This window comes from Saccoglossus kowalevskii, chromosome 7 (genome assembly GCF_978046115.1).
Source record: "Saccoglossus kowalevskii chromosome 7, keSacKowa6.1, whole genome shotgun sequence".
In the NCBI taxonomy this organism is placed as follows: Eukaryota; Metazoa; Hemichordata; class Enteropneusta; family Harrimaniidae; genus Saccoglossus; species Saccoglossus kowalevskii.
In genome coordinates this window covers 2,326,819-2,352,756 of record NC_140647.1, presented here as the reverse complement: position 1 = coordinate 2,352,756, position 25,938 = coordinate 2,326,819, and the positions used below count along the sequence as shown (strand labels likewise).

At 35.0% G+C, this 25,938-nt stretch overlaps 3 protein-coding genes across 4 annotated transcripts in view; 1 reads left to right on the top strand and 2 right to left on the bottom strand.

Annotated features, from left to right (window-relative positions):
• LOC100370709 (bifunctional arginine demethylase and lysyl-hydroxylase JMJD6-like) overlaps positions 1–5,022 on the top strand; it is a 28,127-nt gene extending 23,105 nt beyond the window's left edge. The window contains exons 6-8 of the mRNA XM_002734870.4: positions 316–504; positions 1,258–1,448; positions 2,613–5,022. Of these exons, the coding sequence (XP_002734916.1) occupies positions 316–504; positions 1,258–1,448; positions 2,613–2,691 (459 nt within the window). The 3' untranslated portion in view covers positions 2,692–5,022. The remainder of the gene's footprint in view (positions 1–315; positions 505–1,257; positions 1,449–2,612) is intronic.
• Positions 5,023–7,047: 2,025 nt separating this feature from the next.
• LOC144352210 (nucleotidyltransferase MB21D2-like) lies at positions 7,048–7,524 on the bottom strand. Its single transcript, XM_078009367.1, has one exon. It carries the CDS (start codon positions 7,522–7,524, stop codon positions 7,048–7,050), a length of 477 nt encoding a protein of 158 aa, XP_077865493.1.
• A 566-nt stretch (positions 7,525–8,090) lies between these two features.
• The window catches only part of LOC100370555 (integrator complex subunit 12-like), a 29,833-nt gene continuing 11,985 nt past the window's right edge, over positions 8,091–25,938 (bottom strand). The window contains exons 2-7 of one of the 2 annotated variants that reach the window (XM_085500966.1): positions 23,934–24,029; positions 23,137–23,403; positions 21,737–21,829; positions 20,782–20,922; positions 19,580–20,014; positions 8,091–8,543 (exon numbers count right to left, since the gene is read on the bottom strand). In XM_085500966.1, coding sequence (XP_085357092.1) covers positions 19,598–20,014; positions 20,782–20,922; positions 21,737–21,829; positions 23,137–23,403; positions 23,934–24,029 — 1,014 coding nt within the window. In that variant the 3' untranslated portion in view covers positions 8,091–8,543; positions 19,580–19,597. Of the gene's footprint in view, positions 8,544–16,984; positions 20,015–20,781; positions 20,923–21,736; positions 21,830–23,136; positions 23,404–23,933; positions 24,030–25,938 lie in introns of those variants that run through there. The other variant, XM_085500965.1, reaches the window with a different exon arrangement.

Here is a 25,938-nt window from a genome sequence, read left to right as displayed (position 1 = left end):
CTAACCAGAATGTATCATTGCTGCGTGTCATGTGTGTACATGATAAAATAAATAAAAATATAATTTTGACGATACTGTGCCCAGCTTTATTTTCATGTATCATGAAGTTAGTCGCAGAGAACATCTCACTTGGGGTCTTCGGACAAGGAGTCACAGCACTTTGAAACATAGTTCTTATTTATTAATTAACAGTGTTTCTCAACATTTAGCCAAATCAAGCACTATTGTAACAGTGGTGAAATGTACTACTCAAAGCTGTTGGTATATTTTGTATTCAAGATATTTCATTGACTTTATCACCTGTTATTGTTGTAGTTGGAGATTCTTCAAAAGCCAGGTGAGACTGTTTTTGTTCCTGGTGGTTGGTGGCATGTGGTCATTAACTTGGACACAACAATTGCAGTGACTCAAAATTTTAGCAGTGTGACTAACTTTCCTATCGTGTGGCATAAAACTGTGCGAGGACGACCAAAGTTAGCTAAGAGATGGTATGCTGCCCTCAAGGTATGTTGGCCCTTAATACAAAACTAGTAGTATTCAATATTTAATATAAACTTCAATACTGTGTTTCACATTGTTTTCACATTGTGCTAATAACAGACCAATATTAGTCGCCAACCTTCTAGTTTGAAAAGCTAATATTAAATTTTTAAATTAATTTTAAATATGCCTCCAATACACTCAGTTCTTACTAAGCTTTCTTTGATTTAGATTTATTATATAGTATGTTTATTGCTATACAATGACTTATGTGAAAAAAAAATAGTTGAGTCATAGACCAATTTTTTGGATAAATTTGATATTTCACTTCAAATTTGTTGGGGATTTCTTGAAACTCAAAGTAATGAGACAATGTGTCTGACACTGTGTTTAAAAAAAATAAAAATTTAAGATTAGTGTTATGGACTAATTTGTAAAGACATGGCAGATTCAATAGTTTTACCTATGCTAATACATTAAATGTTTTCTTGTGCGAAACTTTAAATCCATGTTTGTGAAACTATTGATTAAACATAACTGGAAATTAGTATTGAAGAAATTTTTTAAGTCTTTTCACAGTGACAATGACGAAAAGGATTTTACCTGTTCACACTAATCATGATAAACAATTGTATTCATGAGGAGGTGTCTCCATGAAAAAAAATATAAATTTGACTATAATTTAGACATGCAGAATAGTTGTCAAAATTACAATACTATGGAGTTATAATAAGTAGAGATGCTATTGTCTTATGACATTATGTGTTTGTATTAAAGAAACATCGCCCTGAACTAGCTGCCATTGCTGACAGTGTTGATCTCAGTAAGCCAACAGATTTAGCATCAGATAGCTCAAGTTCAAGTTCTAGTAGTAGCAGTGACAGTGACTGCTCAACGTGCTGCTCCTCTGACGACTCGGACAGTGATGTGAATGATACAAGGCGAGAAAGTGACAAAAGAACTAAAAGGCAAGTCCTTGACACAATACTAATAAAGTGTAATGCATTTTTAGTTCCTGTTTCAGGCGCAGCCCGAAAGGCGGAGTATTAATTCTTGTTTCAATTTTCTGACTGTAATGTAATGTCTCTAAAATTTTCTCAGAAATTCTGCAGCAGATATTGTTGAAACTTGGCAGGTTGATGAACAAATTGTAATGCTAGGGTTTTTCGTGATGTCATGACCTTGATCAGAATCAGTGACAGATGGGTCATACCATTTCCAATCTCAGTGGAATATGTTGATGGGTGTCAGGGCTACATTTTGATAGGAATTATATAGTGGTGATACTGAAACAAACTCAGGTCCTGGTAATATACAAAGACCTGAATTAACAAAGAAGTCAAGTTGTTATTAAAGATACATCAAGGTTTACTCAGATTTATGAATGCAGTTTCTTGAGCATGTATGAGACATAGCTTGGTTGCACTTGTGTACTGTACTCTGAGATTTTGGACCTGGTCAATGAAAGTTTTCAGTTATCAGATTAAGGGAAATCACATTATGATGAGTTGAGTACATATTAATTCAATTGTTTGCAGATGTTTCATGTATTATTTTAACATGAATATTTTATAATTAAATAACGGGGATTGTGACATTAATGTCTTGTTATCATATACAATGTACCTTGTATTGCCCATTCTTGGAATGAAAAGTGCACTGTCACATCAGGGAAATAATTTCCTGTATCACTCCTGGCCCAGCGCAGACGGCTTTCATCATTCAAAACAAAACCTGTCATTCTAAATTACTTTGTGTGTTTGACGTCACACTGTGGTCAAATTGTAACTACATCTATAACATATATGATAAAACCTTTATGGCCTGGATACAACTTTTGTTGTCCTTAGTCACACGGCTTACGCGCCACATGAGCTCAGGCCACAAAAGCTGTATCCAGCCCATAAAGAATAATATTATACCTCTTTATCACCCCCTGATTACTGTATGCGATAGATGAATGCATCCTGAACTTGGTAGCATACAGTCTGAGCTGCTCTGTTCATGTCTGAGCTAAATACACACATACTTTGGAGGGGAGAATATTTATATAGCTCTAACATGAGTGTTGTACACACTGGGATGTCATTATTTGATGTCATCAATTAAACTGTTTTCTTTTGATACCACAGACGAAAAATCTCTTCAGATCATGAAATGGAACAAGAGAGACAAAGAAGCTTGTCTTCAACTCCAAAGAATTGTAGATGACATAATAACGCAGGCTTTATGCAGTAACTACTTACTAACACATTGTGATCTTGCCAATAATTAATGTTGAAATGACATGAGGAGAACCAATCATAAGACCATTGTAGGTATGACTAGGTTTGCTGGTAGAATGTATGGACATACAGCATATCTTGATGGTAATTACTATATGCAGTAGAAGGGGAAAACAATTCCTTGTAGGGGATTCAACTTAGCAAGGGATTATGAATAAGGAAGTTGAATGGCTAGAAGGACATTGAACAGCTAGAAAGGGTAATGGATGGCTAGACATGACAATTAGTGGTTAGAAGTTGATAGCTAGAATGCTGTTGATAACCAAAACTACTAGTTCTAATTTCAACAATCTGTCTGCAACAACTGGTCACGATATGTATATCAGTAATGCAGTTGCTCACTGGACATCAGCAATTTGCTGGTATTTTTTGGAAAATGTCTTAAAAAATAGAAATGTCAAATGAAGAAATGAAGCTAGTTGCCATTGTAGACAAAATGTCCTAAGCTAATTTTGAGAGAACCGATATATCTATACCCGGTATCCATATTTAGCCAGAGGCTCTGTTATAACAGTCTAAGGATATAGAGGGCGCTCTACAAACATGCTCAGCACAAATCATGATGATCTATTCTGTTTAATTTGAACTGGATTTGCCAACAGTGAAAAATTATTATAATTATCATGGATACAAATTACCAAATGTGATATAATTTTTAGTATTACAGTAAAACATGTAAAAACTATTGTTCTCTTTGGTCAAACTCTCCAGCATGGTGACTTATTACTGTAAACTCATTAAATATTCAATGGATTTTTATTTTACCATTTTTGTTGATTACAGAAATCTGCTAAATTAACATGTAAATTACAATTGAACCTTGAATTTGAAAATCCTCCAGTGAATATATGGTGACAAAATTGTAAAGTTTAATACCATTGAAAATTAATGCTTTTACAGTACAGATATTTTCTAAAACTGTCAAGTTAGTATTTTTCAGATTTCTAATAAATCAGGCTTCTAATCGTTTGATCACACCAATTAAATTTAAACATCTAAAAAATTGTATCCTCAAACACTATATACATATCTGTATTTTCAATACATGTATTGTATTGTAGGTGTTGATTTTTCTGAAAATCAGAGGAACTTAGAAGTATTAGTAAATGAAAAGCTAAATTAGAACACATTGGCTGTTTTCTAGAATTTAATAATGTATTACCGGTACCTTATTATGTGACTTCCAGGTATTAATTTTTTTTTACAGTCGTACAACATTTGGAGGCCTTGCCAAAGTTATCGTAATGACGCCCCATGGTGTTAAAATCAAAGATTATGAAAAAAAAAAAACATATCCAAGTAGTATTGTTATATGATACATTTTTCTTTTTTATTCTATCAGCTAACGATTTAATACTCAAACACTTAGTATGTAATATGAACAGTCTTGATTACCAAAGAGAGACGGAAAACACTTAGTATGTAATATGAACAGTCTTGATTACCAAAGAGAGACGGAAAACACTTTGTTCTATTTTTTATATGTATTGTTTTTGATACAACTTTTTAGCATCAGTAGAGTCTGCTATATTCACACTTAGTGTGATTGTTACAGTAATAATGATTCAAATTCTGAACAATTTCAAATAATTTCAAAACTAGGGGTATCATGTTTTTGCACATACACTTATGTGAATAAAAAGGTGTCTAGTCAAATAAGTTATATTTTAATGATCCAGTATTCACAAAATTGTTGGTTGATGTGTGCTTCTAATAGATCAAATACTGTTTTGGAAACACATCTCCAACTGAAGTTTATATACTGTATTTGCTTTATGTCAAATCTGTAAACACATATGTACATGTATGTATGACATTTGTTCTACTAGAAAAACATCTTTAATAAAAACACACATGAACCCAAAATTGTATCGTATGCTGTAGCATTAAAATTCAATTTATTTTGATTACAGATAGACACCTGTCATTTACATACATGTATTAAGTGTATGTGCTACTAATAGAGTAAATACGGTACTACCAGTTACAAGGAAGTGTACTTCTAATCACTATGTGTTTAATGGATATTTTCTAAACTAACTGTTTACAAGGAATGTTTTGTTACTATGTAACTATTAAAGTACAAATGTTAATTAGGTTTAGTAATTTTGAACTTGAACTGTGCTCCAGTATCCTGTGGTTTCGTTTCCAACTGTGGGAGTCCTCTTCTCCAAAGCTATTGAGTCATTTGATTATGTCTATATATTGTTTTCAACAAAATTATGCAATGTAGCTAATTAAATATCTTTTCTGTTAACATGAGAGTACTGATGTCTGGTTCTTTCTGGGTTCGATGCATATGGGTGTGAGATTTGTACTACTTTCAATGCTGTCAATACCTAAACATAACGGTACTACCAGGTATGCTTAAGTGCTGTGGATCATAGATCATTTTTTATACTGTGAGATCCTGAGTTATGCGTGTAACCGAAAGGAAAAAATAGCATAGCATTTTAGTGTTGTCTTAAAATTATGTTGGATTCAACAAATGCGTAACTATTTTCCAAATAATTTCTAGTTCTGGTTCACATACCTCAGGATATTATATATAACATGTAAAGATTCTTTTGATTAATCAAATAGTTTGGCCCCAGCTTGAATTTGTAGCAAAAATAACCACAATTTTTGACTCCCATGTGCGAAGCACATAATGGGAGTCTTTGCAGTTAGTGTGTCTGTATGTGTGTGTGTCTGTATGTATGTATGTGTGTCCGACTGTTCCACTGCTATCTCAAGAACCATACATCGGTTTTTGATGAAACTTGGTGCATAGATGCTCTGGGCCAATGCGCAGATTTGATTAGGTTTTGGTAAAAATCCATGCTCGATAATTACCTAATTTGCATGATAATTAGCTAATTTGTAGCTGTTCCATTACTGTTGCACTGATATTTAAGGAACCACTAATTGGATTTTGATGAAACTTGATACATAGATGCTCTGAACATATGCGCAGATTTGATTAGTTTTGGTAAAAATCCGTGCATATTAATTACCTAATTTGCATGATAATTAGCTATTTTTTAGTGGGTCCATGACTGTTCCACTGATATCTAAACAACCACACATTGGATTTTGATGAAACTTGGTACATAGATGCTCTGAACTAATGCTAGGTTTTGATTAGTTTTTGGTAATAATCCGTGGATACTACCACTGATATCTCATGTACAAATCATCACATTTCAATGAAACTTGGTACATAGATGACATATATAATAATCCAATTTCCAGCCTTCTAATTGTGTCTCAAGGACCAGATTTCAATTATACATGGTTGCAGAGATACCGGTAAGCCATATGTGTCATGAGTTTAAGCCTATAAGGTTAAATTTTGTGCTAATTACCCAATATGCATAAATTAACCAATTTATATATTCTGTTGCAAATGAGGACATGTAACAATGATGCATTTGATAGAGATAAAACTAGCATAACACATGTCCACATATGGTCATGTGACCTCATTAATTAATATCTAATTTTCAGAGCACTGTTGCAGTCAGAAATATGCATTCAGTGCAACATTGAAATCAATGAGATATGACTAACAAAAGATGATCATATATGCTCATATGACCTAATTAATATGTATGACTTAAATATAAGAACTGCTGCAGATAGTGATACAGATAACACATACGATTAACACATCAGGTGAATATATATGGTCATGTGATCTCATGAATATGCACTGTTGCAGTATATAATTCAGTTGTCATACAGGATATATGACCAAAATATCGAGTCATCATATATGGTCATTTTTTCATTAAACATTAATAATTGTTACACCAGTGTGGAACCACCCTGATCATTGCTTGTAGTTATATTCGTAAATGCTTTATTTGTTCTTGTATAAATGTAAATCACAAAGGCAAGTCAAAAACACAATAGTCAAAATAAAACATATTTCAATGATTTTGCACGCAATAAATTTCAATTATTGCTTTGCATATTGGAGATGTGCTTATAATATAGTAAAAATACCCTCATCACACAGGAGTTTTCTTTCATTGAACATAACTAAGATATAATGTACATGATGGAGTATCATGATAGTTATTACTACCAATATTACAAAATATAATCCCAGCAACTGTGCTTACTATTTTGGTTACTGTCAACAAGTATGTCATTTATTCAATTTCAAGTTATGACTTTGGTACATGTACAACTCAAAATTCACAAGTTTGTTTACATCAAGTTCAGATTTTTAAATAGCCAGTTACCAAGAAAAATTTCAAAAGTATTTTAGCCGTGTTCGTCCGTCGGTGAATACCTAGATCATGTGATTGAAATACTCTATATTCATTGGATCTTTTTGAAAGTTTTGCCGAAGTATGTAAACTTGTTTAGCTGCAGTCTGTAAGAAATCAGAGTGGACACCTTCTAGAGTGTTGTACTGAGGAATAAAAAAGCTAGGGCACAAACCAACAGCCAAACAGTGCTCGAATTCTTCCAAGACTTTCAAAATACAATTGTATAGATTGTACTTGGACCAGAATATGGCTGGCATTGTTTCAAGCAGTTTGAAAATTGTAGATTTCAAGTGATAAGAACTAAGTATTTTAGGGGGTCCTAAATGCTCTTTCATTAAGGATTTAGTTAAAATCCAACACTGTCTGATTGCATTGTCTTTGTCTTGAAAGAACTCGTCACAACACAAAAAACCTTCAGTCAATGAGAAAGATATTCTCCATTCCATCGCACTGTCACCTTTCACAGAACTCTTGGCAACAAGGTAGAAGAGACACATAGGGTCGTCCTCAGATGTCAAATATTTAACTGTTTCAATGTTTGGCCACTCTCTGGTACGTGTTAACCATGACATTGGGCCAACCTTTGACACAAATACATGGTACAAAGTCCATTTCCAAAGTCAGCTGGAAATTACTTGTCTCATCCGGATGTCGTATGAACTGCAAAGTACATGCTGGTCCATGTTGCTTAGCATTGATTTCAGCGACATCATCTTCCAAAACACAACAGCATGACATCATTTCACAGAATTTCTGTTTTACCATATCAGGAGAGAGATAAACTGTCTCAATGCCTTGCCTTGTAACAAAATGGCAACAGTCTCTCCACAAGGTCACCGTTGATTTGTCAGTTACCTGTATCCAGACAAACCCTGGTGGAGGATTTTTAAAATCAAGCTCAATGTTTTTACCCACTTCTAAGCTGTTCATAGAAATCAAATAATCAAAATCGTACACTACTTCTTGAATCAGTTGGTTACCTTTCACTTTCACTTTGCTCATTGGGTAATTAAGAAATTCAAAGGAGCTTCCAGCCTGTTGAAAACTATGTTGATGAAAGCACTTGTATGCATTTTCTTTCTTTGTCATGTTTTCCATTCGAGGTTCAATTTTTGCTAAGATATTGTTCCGAAAATCGCTGACTTTATCTTCTAATATTGGTACAATTTTTTTATCTCTCATTTCAAACTCCATGTACATTTCCATTGAGATGCCTCCTGGTATTGAGTAAAGTCCAGGAAACATGGCTGGAGCCACTGCAGTACTAGGACTGGGATATTTTTCCGTAACAACACCATCATCACTTTTTTCAGTGTCTGATTCAAAAATATTTGCATGTGGCTCATTTGATGTCTCACTGTATTGCTGTCCAATTAATTCATCTGAACTCATTGATACACTGACGGGTTGTTTCAGTGATTCTGAGCAGCATGCAGATAGTGACTGTATGTGTGGTTGCCTTGGTAACTCTTCTTTATATGTCTTAGACTTAAGGTTATCTTGTGGTCGAGCCATTCTGCAAAAACAATTGTAAATACAACCAATTTGTAAACATAAAAAAGTCATGGTTATTATATTCCATTAAGCCAAGCAAAAAAGTTTTCAGTTCCAAACTTTGTATATTTTGCATTACCCAGTCTACAGCAGTATATGGTCAATGTGCCACATGTTAAAATAAATACAAAAATATTGCTACCAACACAGGGATAGTACAGTTTGTTCAAAATGGCAACGAGCATCATGAGACATTTTTATTACTGTAAAATCTGTATTAGAAACCGCGGCTTCTATTAAAATGGTACAATGCAGTAGAGGGGATGCGGCTTCTATTAGAGCACCTAAACATATGAGAAATGATGAATTTTTCGTTCTCAATTATTCAAAAAGGATGGGTGCGACTTCTATTAGGGATGCGGCTTCTAATACAGATTTTACGGTACTAATTATTTGTCATATTTTGAGTGTGAAACTTTTAACAAAACTTTAACAGGCCCTTTTGTCTGAAATGATTGAACAAAATTATGACATTTTGAAAAAAAAATACCAGCAAATTCCTGATGTAGCCATATATGTAAAGTTGGGGGACATTGTGGTGTAAAGTCACAGCTTAAAACTACTTGCAGGTATACTTGTGGACAATTTATAAATATCAAAAATCAATTAGAGTGGACAGTAACTAAATACTTAATTTAAGTCTTGGGGGAAAAGTACCAACAAAATGAACCTTTACTGGTAATTTTAATAGTACCGGTACTGTAAAAGGGTTAATTATTCACTGGGTTTTAATAGTACCGGTACTGTAAAAGGGTTAATTATTCACTGGGTTTTAATAGTACCGGTACTGTAAAAGGGTTAATTATTCACTGGGTTTTAATAGTACCGGTACTGTAAAAGGGTTAATTATTCACTGGGTTTTAATAGTACCGGTACTGTAAAAGGGTTAATTATTCACTGGGTTTTAATAGTACCGGTACTGTAAAAGGGTTAATTATTCACTGGGTTTTAATAGTACCGGTACTGTAAAAGGGTTAATTATTCACTGGGTTTTAATAGTACCGGTACTGTAAAAGGCTTAATTATTCACTGGGTTTTAATAGTACCGGTACTGTAAAAGGGTTAATTATTCACTGGGTTTTAATAGTACCGGTACTGTAAAAGGGTTAATTATTCACTGGGTTTTAATAGTACCGGTACTGTAAAAGGGTTAATTATTCACTGGGTTTTAATAGTACCGGTACTGTAAAAGGGTTAATTATTCACTGGGTTTTAATAGTACCGGTACTGTAAAAGGGTTAATTATTCACTGGGTTTTAATAGTACCGGTACTGTAAAAGGGTTAATTATTCACTGGGTTTTAATAGTACCGGTACTGTAAAAGGGTTAATTATTCACTGGGTTTTAATAGTACCGGTACTGTAAAAGGCTTAATTATTCACTGGGTTTTAATAGTACCGGTACTGTAAAAGGGTTAATTATTCACTGGGTTTTAATAGTACCGGTACTGTAAAAGGGTTAATTATTCACTGGGTTTTAATAGTACCGGTACTGTAAAAGGCTTAATTATTCACTGGGTTTTAATAGTACCGGTACTGTAAAAGGGTTAATTATTCACTGGGTTTTAATAGTACCGGTACTGTAAAAGGGTTAATTGTTCACTGGGTTTTAATAGTACCGGTACTGTAAAAGGGTTAATTATTCACTGGGTTTTAATAGTACCGGTACTGTAAAAGGGTTAATTATTCACTGGGTTTTAATAGTACCGGTACTGTAAAAGGGTTAATTATTCACTGGGTTTTAATAGTACCGGTACTGTAAAAGGGTTAATTATTCACTGGGTTTTAATAGTACCGGTACTGTAAAAGGGTTAATTATTCACTGGGTTTTAATAGTACCGGTACTGTAAAAGGGTTAATTATTCACTGGGTTTTAATAGTACCGGTACTGTAAAAGGGTTAATTATTCACTGGGTTTTAATAGTACCGGTACTGTAAAAGGGTTAATTATTCACTGGGTTTTAATAGTACCGGTACTGTAAAAGGCTTAATTATTCACTGGGTTTTAATAGTACCGGTACTGTAAAAGGGTTAATTATTCACTGGGTTTTAATAGTACCGGTACTGTAAAAAGGTTAATTATTCACTGGGTTTTAATAGTACCGGTACTGTAAAAGGCTTAATTATTCACTGGGTTTTAATAGTACCGGTACTGTAAAAGGGTTAATTATTCACTGGGTTTTAATAGTACCGGTACTGTAAAAGGGTTAATTATTCACTGGGTTTTAATAGTACCGGTACTGTAAAAGGGTTAATTATTCACTGGGTTTTAATAGTACCGGTACTGTAAAAGGGTTAATTATTCACTGGGTTTTAATAGTACCGGTACTGTAAAAGGGTTAATTATTCACTGGGTTTTAATAGTACCGGTACTGTAAAAGGGTTAATTATTCACTGGGTTTTAATAGTACCGGTACTGTAAAAGGGTTAATTATTCACTGGGTTTTAATAGTACCGGTACTGTAAAAGGGTTAATTATTCACTGGGTTTTAATAGTACCGGTACTGTAAAAGGGTTAATTATTCACTGGGTTTTAATAGTACCGGTACTGTAAAAGGGTTAATTATTCACTGGGTTTTAATAGTACCGGTACTGTAAAAGGGTTAATTATTCACTGGGTTTTAATAGTACCGGTACTGTAAAAGGGTTAATTATTCACTGGGTTTTAATAGTACCGGTACTGTAAAAGGGTTAATTATTCACTGGGTTTTAATAGTACCGGTACTGTAAAAGGGTTAATTATTCACTGGGTTTTAATAGTACCGGTACTGTAAAAGGGTTAATTATTCACTGGGTTTTAATAGTACCGGTACTGTAAAAGGGTTAATTATTCACTGGGTTTTAATTGTGCTTATTTCGCTGACTGGAAAATGCACTAAATTAAAATCCAGTGAATATGTAAAATTTAGCATAGAACACATTATCTAAATGATAAAACATATGCCTGAAATGCTAAATCAGCAAAATTTAAACCCAGTGAAAATTAATCATTTTATAGTATTCTATCCTGTATAGGAATGCAATTAAACTCAAGATAGTAGAAATAACATCATGCAAATTAAGGAAGAGACGATGTTGGGGGGAATCTGCTCACCAACCTTGTGCCGAAGTAACTTGGGGATTCAGTAGCATGCTCCCCCTTAAATTTGGAAATCTAGACCCTCTGAAACGCTATTTCCTGCATTTTGAGGGTCAAATTTTGCTGATACAAAGGCAGTGACTAGGGGGGTTCTTGGGGTCCGAAAAATGTATTCAATTTGTTTTTTGTATAATACATGTATAAACAAATCATTAACTTAGTCTGGCGATTTTAAAGTTTGGACCCACACCCCCATAAAAAAAATTCTGTATCTGTCCCTACAAGTGTTTCAAATTCACACTAATTAAAAATTAATGTTATGTTAGATGCAACCTTCATGTGGTCATCATTTGACTGCCAAGTACCGTAAATATTTCCTTCATTGAAGATTCAAATGAGTACTGTGAAGAAATTAAAAAGTGGTACCACAATTTGTTTTCTTGAGAAACTTAACAGCGATTTTGAATAACATTTTTTCTTTTAAAAGTCTATTTTTGCATTTTCATTAGAATGCTTTGTTTGTGTCTTTTTAGAAACAGATAATGAAACCTTAGGAATGTATAGTAAATTTCACTGACCAGGTATTGTTTATATATGGTATGCCACATCTACAATCTCTGAAAAATTATGAGTGTCTTGAGTACATGTATCGTATTTTTGTGGAAAAATTAAGTCATTTGAAGAACACAGCAACAATGTATTACCGGTATTTGATGATAACAAGGGGGGGGGGGGACCAGAAAAACAAATTAAGAACAAACAGGCAACTAAAAAGAAATGTCTCATTTGAAAAGTATTTGGAAATTATAAAAAACCCTCATCATAGGTCAGCCTTAACGAAACTTAGGTTAAGTGCCCACAATCTCCACATTGAAACTGGCAGATATACTAATAAAGATGTGACTGACAGAAAATGCCAAATCTGTCAAAACAGTTAAATTAAAGATGAGAAACACTTTCTATTTCAATGTAGTCATTACACTGAATTAAGGAACACATTTTTTAACAAATTTAACATTGTTCCTAATATCTGTTCAGCAGAACAAATTATTAAAAAGTACACATCAGGGAACCATTATTGAACTTGGTCAACTTATCTACAGTTGTTTTCAAACGAGAGAACAAGGTTTGAATACCCCGGTAAGTAAATTCACTAGCTGTCTCATATCAGAACCATCAAAAAAAATAAATAAATAAATAAAGAACATTTTATTGTAATATTACCATCTATGCAATGTACTTTAATATTTTACTTTTGTCTCAACTGAATTTTCGGTTTTTACTTTTTTATTATCATAATTTTATTCTTTATTGTAATTTTATCTATATCTCAACAGAGATTTGATAACAATAAAGTTATTACTTAAGTTACTACTAACTTGATTGATCATTTTGATGTCAGAGTTAAAACAAACTTAAGATATATACTGATTTGCATATCAATAGATGAATAATGAAGTTACTGCATTGTTTTCTTAAATGGTCATGAAATCTTCTGTGACCAATGTTTTGACGTCCAGTAAACTGCAGATGACAGGTACAAGCATCTAAGCATATATGACTGTGTGAATTTATTAATTATTTAAAATATATGCAAATTTAGTCATCACAACAATGTAAATTGGTAATTTTGACCACTGTTTTAAGTATGTTCTATTTATGATAGAGCTCTAAAATTTTCATAGAATAATATACCTATGGATGCACCCCAGGCGCTGGCGGTTGTAATGTTCCGCCTCCCGGTAAGATAATGCTACACAAAAAACATGTAGCAGTATCCCCAGGCAGTATCCTACTGGGCGGGCGGAACATTACAACCTCCAGCGCCTGGGATACTATGGATCCGAACATTACAACCTCCAGCGCCTGGGATACTATGGATCCGAACATTACAACCTCCAGCGCCTGGGATACTATGGATCCTAACATTACAACCTCCACTCCAGCGCCTGGGATACTATGGATCCGAACATTACAACCTCCAGCGCCTGGGATACTATGGATCCGAACATTACAACCTCCAGCGCCTGGGATACTATGGATCCGAACATTACAACCTCCAGCGCCTGGGATACTATGGATCCGAACATTACAACCTCCAGCGCCTGGGATACTATGGATCCGAACATTACAACCTCCAGCGCCTGGGATACTATGGATCCGAACATTACAACCTCCAGCGCCTGGGATACTATGGATCCGAACATTACAACCTCCAGCGCCTGGGATACTATGGATCCGAACATTACAACCACCAGCGCCTGGGATACTATGGATCCGAACATTACAACCTCCAGCGCCTGGGATACTATGGATCCGAACATTACAACCTCCAGCGTCTGGGATACTATGGATCCGAACATTACAACCTCCAGCGCCTGGGATACTATGGATCCGAACATTACAACCTCCAGCGCCTGGGATACTATGGATCCGAACATTACAACCTCCAGCGCCTGGGATACTATGGATCCGAACATTACAACCTCCAGCGCCTGGGATACTATGGATCCGAACATTACAACCTCCACTCCAGCGCCTGGGATACTATGGATCCGAACATTACAACCTCCAGCGCCTGGGATACTATGGATCCGAACATTACAACCTCCAGCGTCTGGGATACTATGGATCCGAACATTACAACCTCCAGCGCCTGGGATACTATGGATCCGAACATTACAACCTCCAGCGCCTGGGATACTATGGATCCTAACATTACAACCTCCAGCGCCTGGGATACTATGGATCCGAACATTACAACCTCCAGCGCCTGGGATACTATGGATCCGAACATTACAACCTCCAGCGCCTGGGATACTATGGATCCGAACATTACAACCTCCAGCGCCTGGGATACTATGGATCCGAACATTACAACCTCCAGCGCCTGGGATACTATGGATCCTAACATTACAACCTCCAGCGCCTGGGATACTATGGATCCGAACATTACAACCTCCAGCGCCTGGGATACTATGGATCCGAACATTACAACCTCCACTCCAGCGCCTGGGATACTATGGATCCTAACATTACAACCTCCAGCGCCTGGGATACTATGGATCCGAACATTACAACCTCCACTCCAGCGCCTGGGATACTATGGATCCGAACATTACAACCTCCAGCGCCTGGGATACTATGGATCCGAACATTACAACCTCCACTCCAGCGCCTGGGATACTATGGATCTGAACATTACAACCTCCACTCCAGCGCCTGGGATACTATGGATCTGAACATTACAACCTCCAGCGCCTGGGATACTATGGATCCGAACATTACAACCTCCACTCCAGCGCCTGGGATACTATGGATCCGAACATTACAACCACCAGCGCCTGGGATACTATGGATCCGAACATTACAACCTCCACTCCAGCGCCTGGGATACTATGGATCCGAACATTACAACCACCAGCGCCTGGGATACTATGGATCCGAACATTACAACCTCCAGCGCCTGGGATACTATGGATCCGAACATTACAACCACCAGCGCCTGGGATACTATGGATCCGAACATTACAACCTCCAGCGCCTGGGATACTATGGATCCTATAAAGTACACTACTGCAAATCGTAAATTGCGGTTTAGTGGTGGAACGAGAATTCGACATTATTGGCTGGGATCAACTATTATATTACGGGTCACCATACATTGGCTCGGGTTATTTGTGACCAGGAAGCTATATATTATGTGAAGTGTACGGCTAACAGCAAGTAGACCATGCTTGTTTTCAACTTCGGAAAACCTACCTTGAAGTAATTTATTTCTAGATTGACTGTCGATCAGACCATATATTAATTGAAAAGGCCGATCAAATTGCCAAAACCCAACGGTAAAATCAGCGACGTTCGGAGTAGTATAAAGCCCGGCAAACAAAACAGGTTATCTGCACATGCGCGAAGTGTGCCATCAGACGGATCGCCTTTGATAAAATTGGTACACGCATGTGCAGATGATCCATTTCCGTTGACAGTGTGTGGGTACAAAGGCAAAAACACAATGAGTTACATAAACACACCATTTTCTTTTAATTCTGCATGCTCAAAATTTGGAAAAAAAATAAAAAGACAAATATATTCTCTTAACTGTATATGGTCTACAAATCTAACTTTAGGGGAACCGCTTAAATTCATGATCCGCTGCCATTACTTATCTGCAATTGTAACATTTTATGATTTATAATATTGGTTAGGGGGTGTACAGGCCTTACAAATTGGAAATGCAATTTAAAGTCAAAATTATGTCAGAAAATATATTAATATATATTAATCACGTCAAATTAGCGACGAAATATAAATTGATAAATGTGTGTTATATTGGCACAGTACAAAATGGGGAATACCCAACATTTTCGGTGTTACGGTGGCAGATTTGTGACAACACCTCAATGTGGTTTATATTTGATAACAAATGGAATCTAAATTATATTTTTACCCATTCTCAACTATGCATTCGCTATGTAGCTGCTTCTACGACCTTGCTATTATACATATTTTTGGTGTACAAAACTACTACGTACTAAGCATGGACGTATGTCAGTGCGTCCATGGTTGAAGAAATTCATTGGTAGAATTGCCACTAGGTACCAGAAAAAACGTTTTGCTCGTGGATTATTTGTTACAAGATTTACATAGGACACAATACAGACAACTTCAAAAGCGGCGGCACTTTTGCATAAGGGACGAGATCTGAAATCTAGACCCCCTGAAATGCTATTTCCTTCATTTTAAGGGTCAAATTTTGTGACACAAAGGGTTTTAGCTTGATTTTGGAAGGGCAACCGCCCCTCTGCCGCCACCACTGAACTTCTTGCCAACATTGCCCACTAGGAATACGAGGCTTATCGTGCACCATACTCTGAAATAATCACGTACATTGTCATAAATCCGAAATCGTACCAACATTCAGCAACAAATAATTAAATTTAACTTAAGTTGTAGTTGCAGAGCAGTAATAGATCTTTCACAGATACATTTGCGGAAAACTAAAAACAATTCATTAGAACAGTGTTGCCAAAATGTAGGATGTACCATTGTATTGCCCTCAGGTTGTCTGGTGTCATAAAGTGCATTCTTATGTTGATGAATTTAGAGTTTTTTTTAGGACGCGTTTTCCCCAATGACACTTAGAACATGTTATTCCGATTATCGATTCAGAGGCTATCCATTAAAATATACTCAAATCGCCCGATCAAAATATTCATATATGATAAGATAAGATAATTGTAGTACGCCCTCTATGGTACTGCACAGATGATCTTTTGTTTGTATTCACTACATGCATGAATTCAACGCAACAGCAGCAGACTCCGGTTGTATTAATAAAACTATTCTCTTCAGAGCCATTTAATCAGTAATAAATCTTTGCATTTGGGGAAGGGGTGGGGCAATAAACCATAATATACTGTTGCATGATGCATTGCAACAGGGGATTAACATAGAAATATTCTTTACACTCGCACCTCCCCTCCCTCTGCATTCAAAAAAATCCACCCTGCCAAACAACTAAAACAAGTCTTGTCTCGTATTCTACTTGCACCTATTGTCCAATTCACATACAGATTCAATAACTAGTCAGTTGTGCCAAGTGTCAATTCAAGGGACTTTCACATTTTTTGTTTTGTTTTTTTAAAGATACAGCATAGATCTTTTTTGGTGAGTGTAAGCATTTTCTAAGAGTTAACTGAAAAGATACAGGTTGTTGATAAACGTAAACTGTGCAGTTTTAGGTAAAAGTCTGAGGAACAAAAGGGCCAAGGATATTTGAGATTTATTCAAAACAGTACGGTTTCATCCATGACCTATGTACTGATAATTTGACTAGTTTCTGTGATTTTCTCTAAACCCTATTGAGTTTACTATATGCATATATTACAGTTGCTTTGTGATGAAAAAAGCAGAGCAAATATACCAACCCAGATTTACGGCACATGTTGCATGCATTTATCACATATGGAAAGTGCAACATCTTTATCCTAGAGTAAAATCTGAGATGGTTTGACAATTCATCAAATACACAAAATATTGCATATACTATGCAATCTGAAATATTTATTTATAATTACTACGCAGGTTGATTCAATCATGACGCTAGTTGATTTTGTACTTGAACTGTTTATGACCACTGATCGGCATATGTACATTATGTATATTTTAGCTGGCAGTCCAAGGTTGATTGAAAACAAGAAATCAGATAGAAATCATAGCAGTTTGTTGAAATTTGAACAGTATCACATCTGGAGCTTAAATTTTGTATTCACTTTTTCTCAGACACACAATCAGTCAGGTATACCCATGTATGATAAAGAGGTCACTCATACAAATACAATTCATTAACATGGGGATGGTTGTGTATCATTGCATTCCTTCACCAATCACCTGCTTATATTCAGATTGACCAATTTATGACTTATCTCTCACTTGAATCATGGAAAAAACAACTTCCAAAACTAGTAAACCCCTACAGTTATCAACAAAGAAACTTCTGAGTGTCGGTGACAAGAAATAGAAGACAATTTAATAATTGTTTTAATTAACCTTATTTAAGGTAGAGATGCAGGTTCGTGGGCACTCAGAGTGATTTTTTTTTTTTTTTGCTTTTTCTTACCCAGACAGTCTTGGCTAGATAGTGTTAAAATTTCGGAGTATTGTCATTGTTGGAACATACTCAAAAATCGAGTACATGTATGTGATTAAAAGTTTAATTTGCATCGATCTGTCCCATCTGTAGTTGAATGAAACCTGCCTCGATTTACAATAGTTCCCCTTCCAATGGGACTTCATTTCGAATTTGTTTCACCGGCATTTAGGTGATTGAATAGTAAAAACTGCGAATAGCTGTTGTGTAGTAAAATATTAGGGCCCATTTCAACCTGGTCGTATAACTTCGCACGGCCCATGGAAACTGCGTCATACAAAGTATTTTTTTAAAGGTTTGAGGGAAAGTAAATTTAGACTCAACCCACCCAATGGCGATCGCTATGTTTATATAACTGTATGAATATCTCATCAGCTTTACGTAATCCATTGTGTCCCTCCCTCAGTGGAATTGATAACACTACGCCATGACAGTTTTCACGCAATGTTGAAACTTGGCCAACGATTTTTCGTCAGTTTCCCTCGAATTGTAAATATTTTGATTTTATTTGTTTACCCCGACGATTTGACATCAGCAAACTACGGTGTATGAGGTATTTCTATGAGTTTATGTTACACATATGAAGCGAATGATTAGTTTTACAACTTTTTTTACAAAATGGCGATTATCTCAGTTTTATTTTTTACTCAAAATTTCAACTTTAAAACTATTATATTTCTAGACGGTTCAATTGTTTTCAATGAAATTGTCAGGGGTCATTATTCAGGTCTATCCTAAGAAAATGGCTTTGTATGGTTTCACTGTCTTTGCGGAAACAGAAACAATAGAGTGGCCAAATAGCGGCTCTGTTAACTGAACGATTTATAAAATGTGAATGTTTCAAAGAGCACTGTGTAAAAACTTTTCAAGGGAAACACTAATAAATAAGCCATTATGTTCCTAGTAAACAGAAATTTTAAATAAGTGTTTTTAAATCAAAATCAGGGTATGCATTCAAAAGTTAAATAGTTTTAAGTGCACTTTCACCTAAAATGCATGATTTTAACCCAAAATCAACACCACTTAATATGGTATCATAGTACATTATTGTAAACCATAAAACTCAAAAGTTTAAATTAAACTCTTTCAAATGATATATAACTTGATGTGTAAAAAGTATATTTTACTCATGTAATTACAGTAATCAGAGTCAATTAGAAATATAGTCCCCAACCTGCATCTCTAACTTAATTATTTGGCTGTCACAGTACTAAACATGACACATTAATAACGGTTGTAGTGCTGTATTTGATACATTGTTGTACATGTACTTTGTGAAGCTGGCACATCTATCGTTTGGCAGCTTTTTTCTTCATCATTTGAAGTCTTTTCATAGCATTGGCAGTACTTGTGGCACTAGATACTCCTCTTGATGATGCGGAAGAAGTTGACGAAGATGATGATGCTGATGATGATGGATTAGTCTTTGATTGTTGTGATTTGCTCACCGAGCTTGATGGATAGCCAGAACTTAAAGATTTACTGGACTGCATAAATGATGCACTGGATTTAGTCATTTGACTTGCCAGGTTTTTACTTGATACAATGTTGGACGTGGTCTTAAAGGAACTAGTGGTGGTTTTCCCTGAAGAATTACTGGAGGTGCTAGTCTTGGTTGTTGCTGATTTGCCACTGAGATTTGCTGCTAAACTTGCTAACCCAACAAGTGGTTGGTGTGAGGCTGCTAGACTGGCTGAAGCAGAAGACTGAAAATAAATTTAATAAAACATTTTTTTGATTTCACTATGAGAACAATCAAAGGGCTTTATTGTGGTCTTGTGATTATGATATGTCACATTTGATAGTTTGAATATGTGAAATCTCAAAGAGATATAAATATTAAACATTGAAATTTAAAGAAAGTCCAAATGCTAAAGATTGCTAAAGCAGGGGAGTCGTCACATGTGCTTGTTGTAGCAAACGACCATAATTACTGGTATGACAGAAATAATCACAGTGAGTGACAGAGGACAGTGACAACCACTGTAATAATAATAACTGCAATGACAGTAACAATTGCAATGACAGTAATAACAGCAGTGACAGTAATAAACACAGTGACAGTAATGACTGCAGTGACAGTAATGGCCGCAGTGACAGTGATGGTCGCAGTGACAGTAATAACAGCAGTGACAGTAATAACAGCAGTAACAGTAATAACAGCAGTGACAGTAATAACAGCAGTGACAGTAATAACCACAGTGAGAGTAATGACTGCAGTGACAGTAATGGCCGCAGTGACAGTAATGGCCGCAGTGACAGTGATGACCGCAGTAACAGTGATGACCGCAATGACAGTAATGGCCGCAGTGACAGTAATGGTCCAGTGACAGTAATGACCGCAGTGACAGTAATGGCCGCAGTGACAGTAATGACCGCAGTGACAGTAATGGCCGCAGTGACAGTGATGACCGCAGTGACAGTAATAACTGATATTATTACTGATACCTCACCAAACAAGACTAATACTCACCTTTGTAGAAACAATATTTGCTTCACTTCTTTTAAAAGGTACTAATGTTGAAGGTTCTTTCTTCCTTTCTTCATCTGTTCTCTTCCCAGAATCCTTGCTGGATGATGACGGTTGAGCAGCCTTTGTTTTCTGCTTTGACGCCTAAATAAATTGAGATGCTATTAATATGAACAATACCAATAATAATTGGTAACATTAAATTTTTTTTTTTTTAATTTAGTCCTATAATTTAAGTAACACTCATCACAACAGATAGTGGAATAAACGGTAAATCATGGTGAGGTGAAAAAGCATGGACTAATCACACATTGTCATGCCCTGATTGACAGATGTTGTGCTTTGCAGAATCATGGGAGGTGTTCGTAAACATGCATGGCTTTGTTGAATCCTTTGTATTGTGTACTATTGAAATCTTTTTAGTCTAGACTACACTGGAAATCAGTTTATTTCAACTGAATTTGCAATCTATCATAAATTAATATCCATATCATAGGCAAGATATGGTAATTGATTGTTGAAAGATGACTATGCTGGAAAAATTTTATCAACTATTTTAGAATCATTGAACATCATCTAGGAAAATTCCCTCTAAACAGAATATGATAAAATATCAATACAGTACAACAAAGATCAGAATAGCATGTCTGTTGCATGCATACTGTTATACTCAAAGTCTGGAAACACATGTACCGGTAATATACAAGTTATCAATAATGTCCTTGTGTTTTGCTAATTACCAAGTCTCACTTTGGTTAGCAGTAATTTCTAATTCATAGAAAATATGATGCAAAGCATTAACCATAGTTGACACAGATGCAGAACTCACAGGAAAAAGTCATGCAGCACACTAAGCACTCTTGCATGAAGAGCTTTCCTACAATCAGCCTGTACATGTACAAGGAACTATCACAATCTACTATAGCTATGGTACATGATATACAAATGCACTGCTTACCATTTTCTTAATATTTCTACTACATCGAGTACAGTACCACACCACTCTTGGATCATTTACATCGGCATCTGTTGCTGCAGGTTTGTGGCATTTCTGACATGAAATAAAGGTAGTTGTGAGAATATCTATATTTATCTATACATATCTATACATGTACATGTATGTATGACTACTCATCTGAATGAACTTAAAGGAAACATCAAGCCAAACAACATAATTCCCTCTCAAGAAAAAGCTCCACAAGTGTAGGGAAATGCAATTTATAGTTTTTTTATATCACTTTTCATTCTCTAGATATTCAACTTCTCATCAGTATTATGCAGTAAGCCATCTTGATTCTCAAGCAAAGGATTATAGGTAAAATATGACATCATAGAATCTGTTGTCAGAAATTGAGAAAATGATTTCATCTATAACATGTGAAATACTGGTGCAAATAAGTTCAAATTTGCATTGTGCATATTACTCATGTATATAAATATAGTAATGGAAATTAAAATGTTACAAATACACATAAAGTGATAATACATGTATTGCCAAGAACTTTGTAAAAATTGGTATTTTGGTTGTGAAATTTAGATTATGACACTTTTGTGTTCCCTTTTAGTGGTCAACAGGTAATATACCTATATAACCTGTTCACATCGGTAAATTGTATACAATGGAAGGACATTTTAACTTTAATATTTTCAGTTCTGTTTCCATGACAACAATTTTAGAAGCAAGTTTGGCACCACTACATATATGCTACCATGTTCTAAACTTTTAGCCAATTTAAAGTTCAACTTTTTAAGTTATCTCAATTTCTGTCAACAGATTCTATGATACATGTATCATGCTTTACCCATAATCCTTTGCCGAAGAATAAACTACTGTAAAAGGATTAATTATTCACTGGATTTTAATTTTGCTTATTTCGCTGACTGGAAAATGATAAAACCGTGAATTTAAAACCTATTGAATATGCCTGAAATCAACAAATTTTAAACCCAGTGAATATTAAAATGATTACAGTATGTATAAAATAATGATTTACAAACAAGCTAAGGTATAAAAGTAGTAGTTAAAGTCAAATTACGTCAATAATTACTTTATATTGTTCAGATTAAATATTCTCATATATGCATACTATGAGGGGGATGGAGAGAACCAAGTAATCACAACAGGCTGTGTTTACATTGTCAATAATTTTAGGTAAGTCGACTAACTACATTTGTAACAGCATTTATAATGAAATTATTATGCTACGAATTGCTGGCAAGAATGACTTTTTTTACAATGGGAAATGCCAATATAATGTTTGAGAGAACTTTGTTTAATCATGATTCATGATCAATTCCTGGAGCTGTAATTTCACATTTTTACACATATGTGCTCCTGAAATAAATCTCGCATTGTACCTGGTGATAAAGGTTATGACATTCTTGACATTCTACCAGCTGATTACCCGGTGCCACATCTAACTGTCGACATAACACACAAGCCAGTCCCATCTCCATGGCAAAGTCATCAGCATCAGTGCTTTCACTTTGCTTATCATTACTGTCATCTGTACTGGTGTCATCAAATTCCTTGAGAAACAGTGACTCAGCTTTTTTCTTAGGAGCACTATCTTCTAGTTTAGGCTTCTTGGCTTCTCTAGTCAGATCAGTTATGTCTTGTTTAACCTGCAATTCAAGGAATCATATGAATATCATGTAAATGTTTTTTATGTAATTTAAAAACATATCACATACAAAAAAAGTTAAATTTGTAAATAAATATAACTGTATTTGACATTACACTTAATTTTAATAAATTCTAAATTCAATTTCTTAGTACAATTCTGTTGTCAAGAGATACATACATGTATAATGTACATACCCAGGTAATTAACCACAAATCAAAATTACAATGTAATTAAGCAATCCATGTTCAGAAATTACAAGTGTTTTGCTTACAAGTGTTCACACAAGTGTTCAGTTCACACAAGTGTTCAGTTCACACAAGTGTTCAGTTCACACAAGTGTTCAGTTTACAAGAGTGTTCAGTTTACAAGAGTGTTCAGTTCACAAGAGTGTTCAGTTCACAAGAGTGTTCAGTTCACAAAAAAGTTCAAAGTTGTTCAGAGTATGTGTACTCAAGTACATGAAGCTACTGCTCTCTGTAACATGTTTATATACCATTCATTAAAAGTACTGATGTTTATGAGTTCTACCTTTTCTACAGCTCTCTTCTCAGCTTCCTTCTTTTGTTCACTCATCTTCATGCTATGATCTTTTTTCAATATTGATCTTGGCTTGATATCAGAACTCTATTGGCAATAAAACGTATATATTTAATCAACTACATACAGGGCCTATTACATGTGTAATTATTCAGTAGTCACCCTTAATATAAAACACTGATTATGAAACTCTGCTTTAGCAGGACATCGCATGGTATTTGATGACCCACTCCAAAAACGCACATATGTCAGTCCTGCAGTTTTTGATAGCAATATTAAGTTTTAGAAACAGATTTCAATATATTGTTTAGTAAGTTTAGTTGGATATTAGATTGTTTTCAGCATAAAAAGATTATATTTTGCTGAACAGATGTGATCCTCAGGTATTTGGGGTTCAAAAAAAAAGCATGAAAAAAATAATTTTTCAGAATTACGTAAATAGTTCCAGTCTGCAGTGGCTGGATCATAAACCCAGAAGTTTTGTGGAGCAATAAAACACAATCTGGCATATGGCAACAAACGACATCTATATTTTTTCAAAATTAATTATTTCATAAGAACATGTGCATACTACTTGATGAAGCAAGTAAGTATACTACTGGAGTTTGTTCCATATACACACACACTATGGCTTTTTGAACATTGTGTTCACCAAGCATAGATATGATGGTCACTAATGTACAGAAAATTTGTATACAATTAGTTATTCTCTAGTGCGCCAATGACTTAACCAAAAAATGTACATTGATATATGTACGCACATTCATGTATAATATATTGATTGCGACCAAATATGGGAACTAAAATATAGCCATTATGGGGAGGACACACTATTATATTGAACCAAACTATGAAATTAATTTGTAAAGTAAAGTAATGTTTTGTAATACATGTATGAATAAAATCCTGAGTATAAATAATATATAATCGGGTAAAATAAAGTGCAGTGGTTACAGGAACTGAAATGTAGCGAGTATGGGTACATGTACATATGTATGTCTGAATTGAATGTATTTATATTTTCCACACAGAGGTCACTGAAATCATGTCAAACTTTGTGATATGTAGCAACATATTGATTTATGCTGCCACTGTGTTCACATCACCTTCCTACTGAAAGGGTGAGATGTTTCTCTATCAAGTCAATATTGATAACACACTATCTTCTTTCAACGAAATAAAGTGTGGAGTTCCACAAGGATCGATTTTAGGCCCTATTTTATTTCTAGTTTATATCAATGATATTACAAATTCCAGCGATGTTTTTGAATTTTGTCCTTTTGCAGACGACACAACTCTGTTTAAATCTGTCAAAGACAACACAATCTATTTCTCTGACATTAAGAAAGTCTGTGAATGGTGTAATGCTAACCAACTAACTATTAACACACAGAAAGTCTGTGAATGGTGTAATGCTAACCAACTTACTATTAACACACAGAAAGTCTGTGAATGGTGCAATGCTAACCAACTTACTATTAACACACAGAAAGTCTGTGAATGGTGTAATGCTAACCAACTTACTATTAACACACAGAAAGTCTGTGAATGGTGTAATGCTAACCAACTTACTATTAACACACAGAAAGTCTGTGAATGGTGCAATGCTAACCAACTTACTATTAACACACAGAAAGTCTGTGAATGGTGTAATGCTAACCAACTAACTATTAACACACAGAAAGTCTGTGAATGGTGTAATGCTAACCAACTTACTATTAACACACAGAAAGTCTGTGAATGGTGCAATGCTAACCAACTTACTATTAACACACAGACAGTCTGTGAATGGTGTAATGCTAACCAACTAACTATTAACACACAGAAAGTCTGTGAATGGTGCAATGCTAACCAACTTACTATTAACACACAGAAAGTCTGTGAATGGTGTAATGCTAACCAACTTACTACTAACACACAGAAAGTCTGTGAATGGTGCAATGCTAACCAACTTACTATTAACACACAGAAAGTCTGTGAATGGTGTAATGCTAAC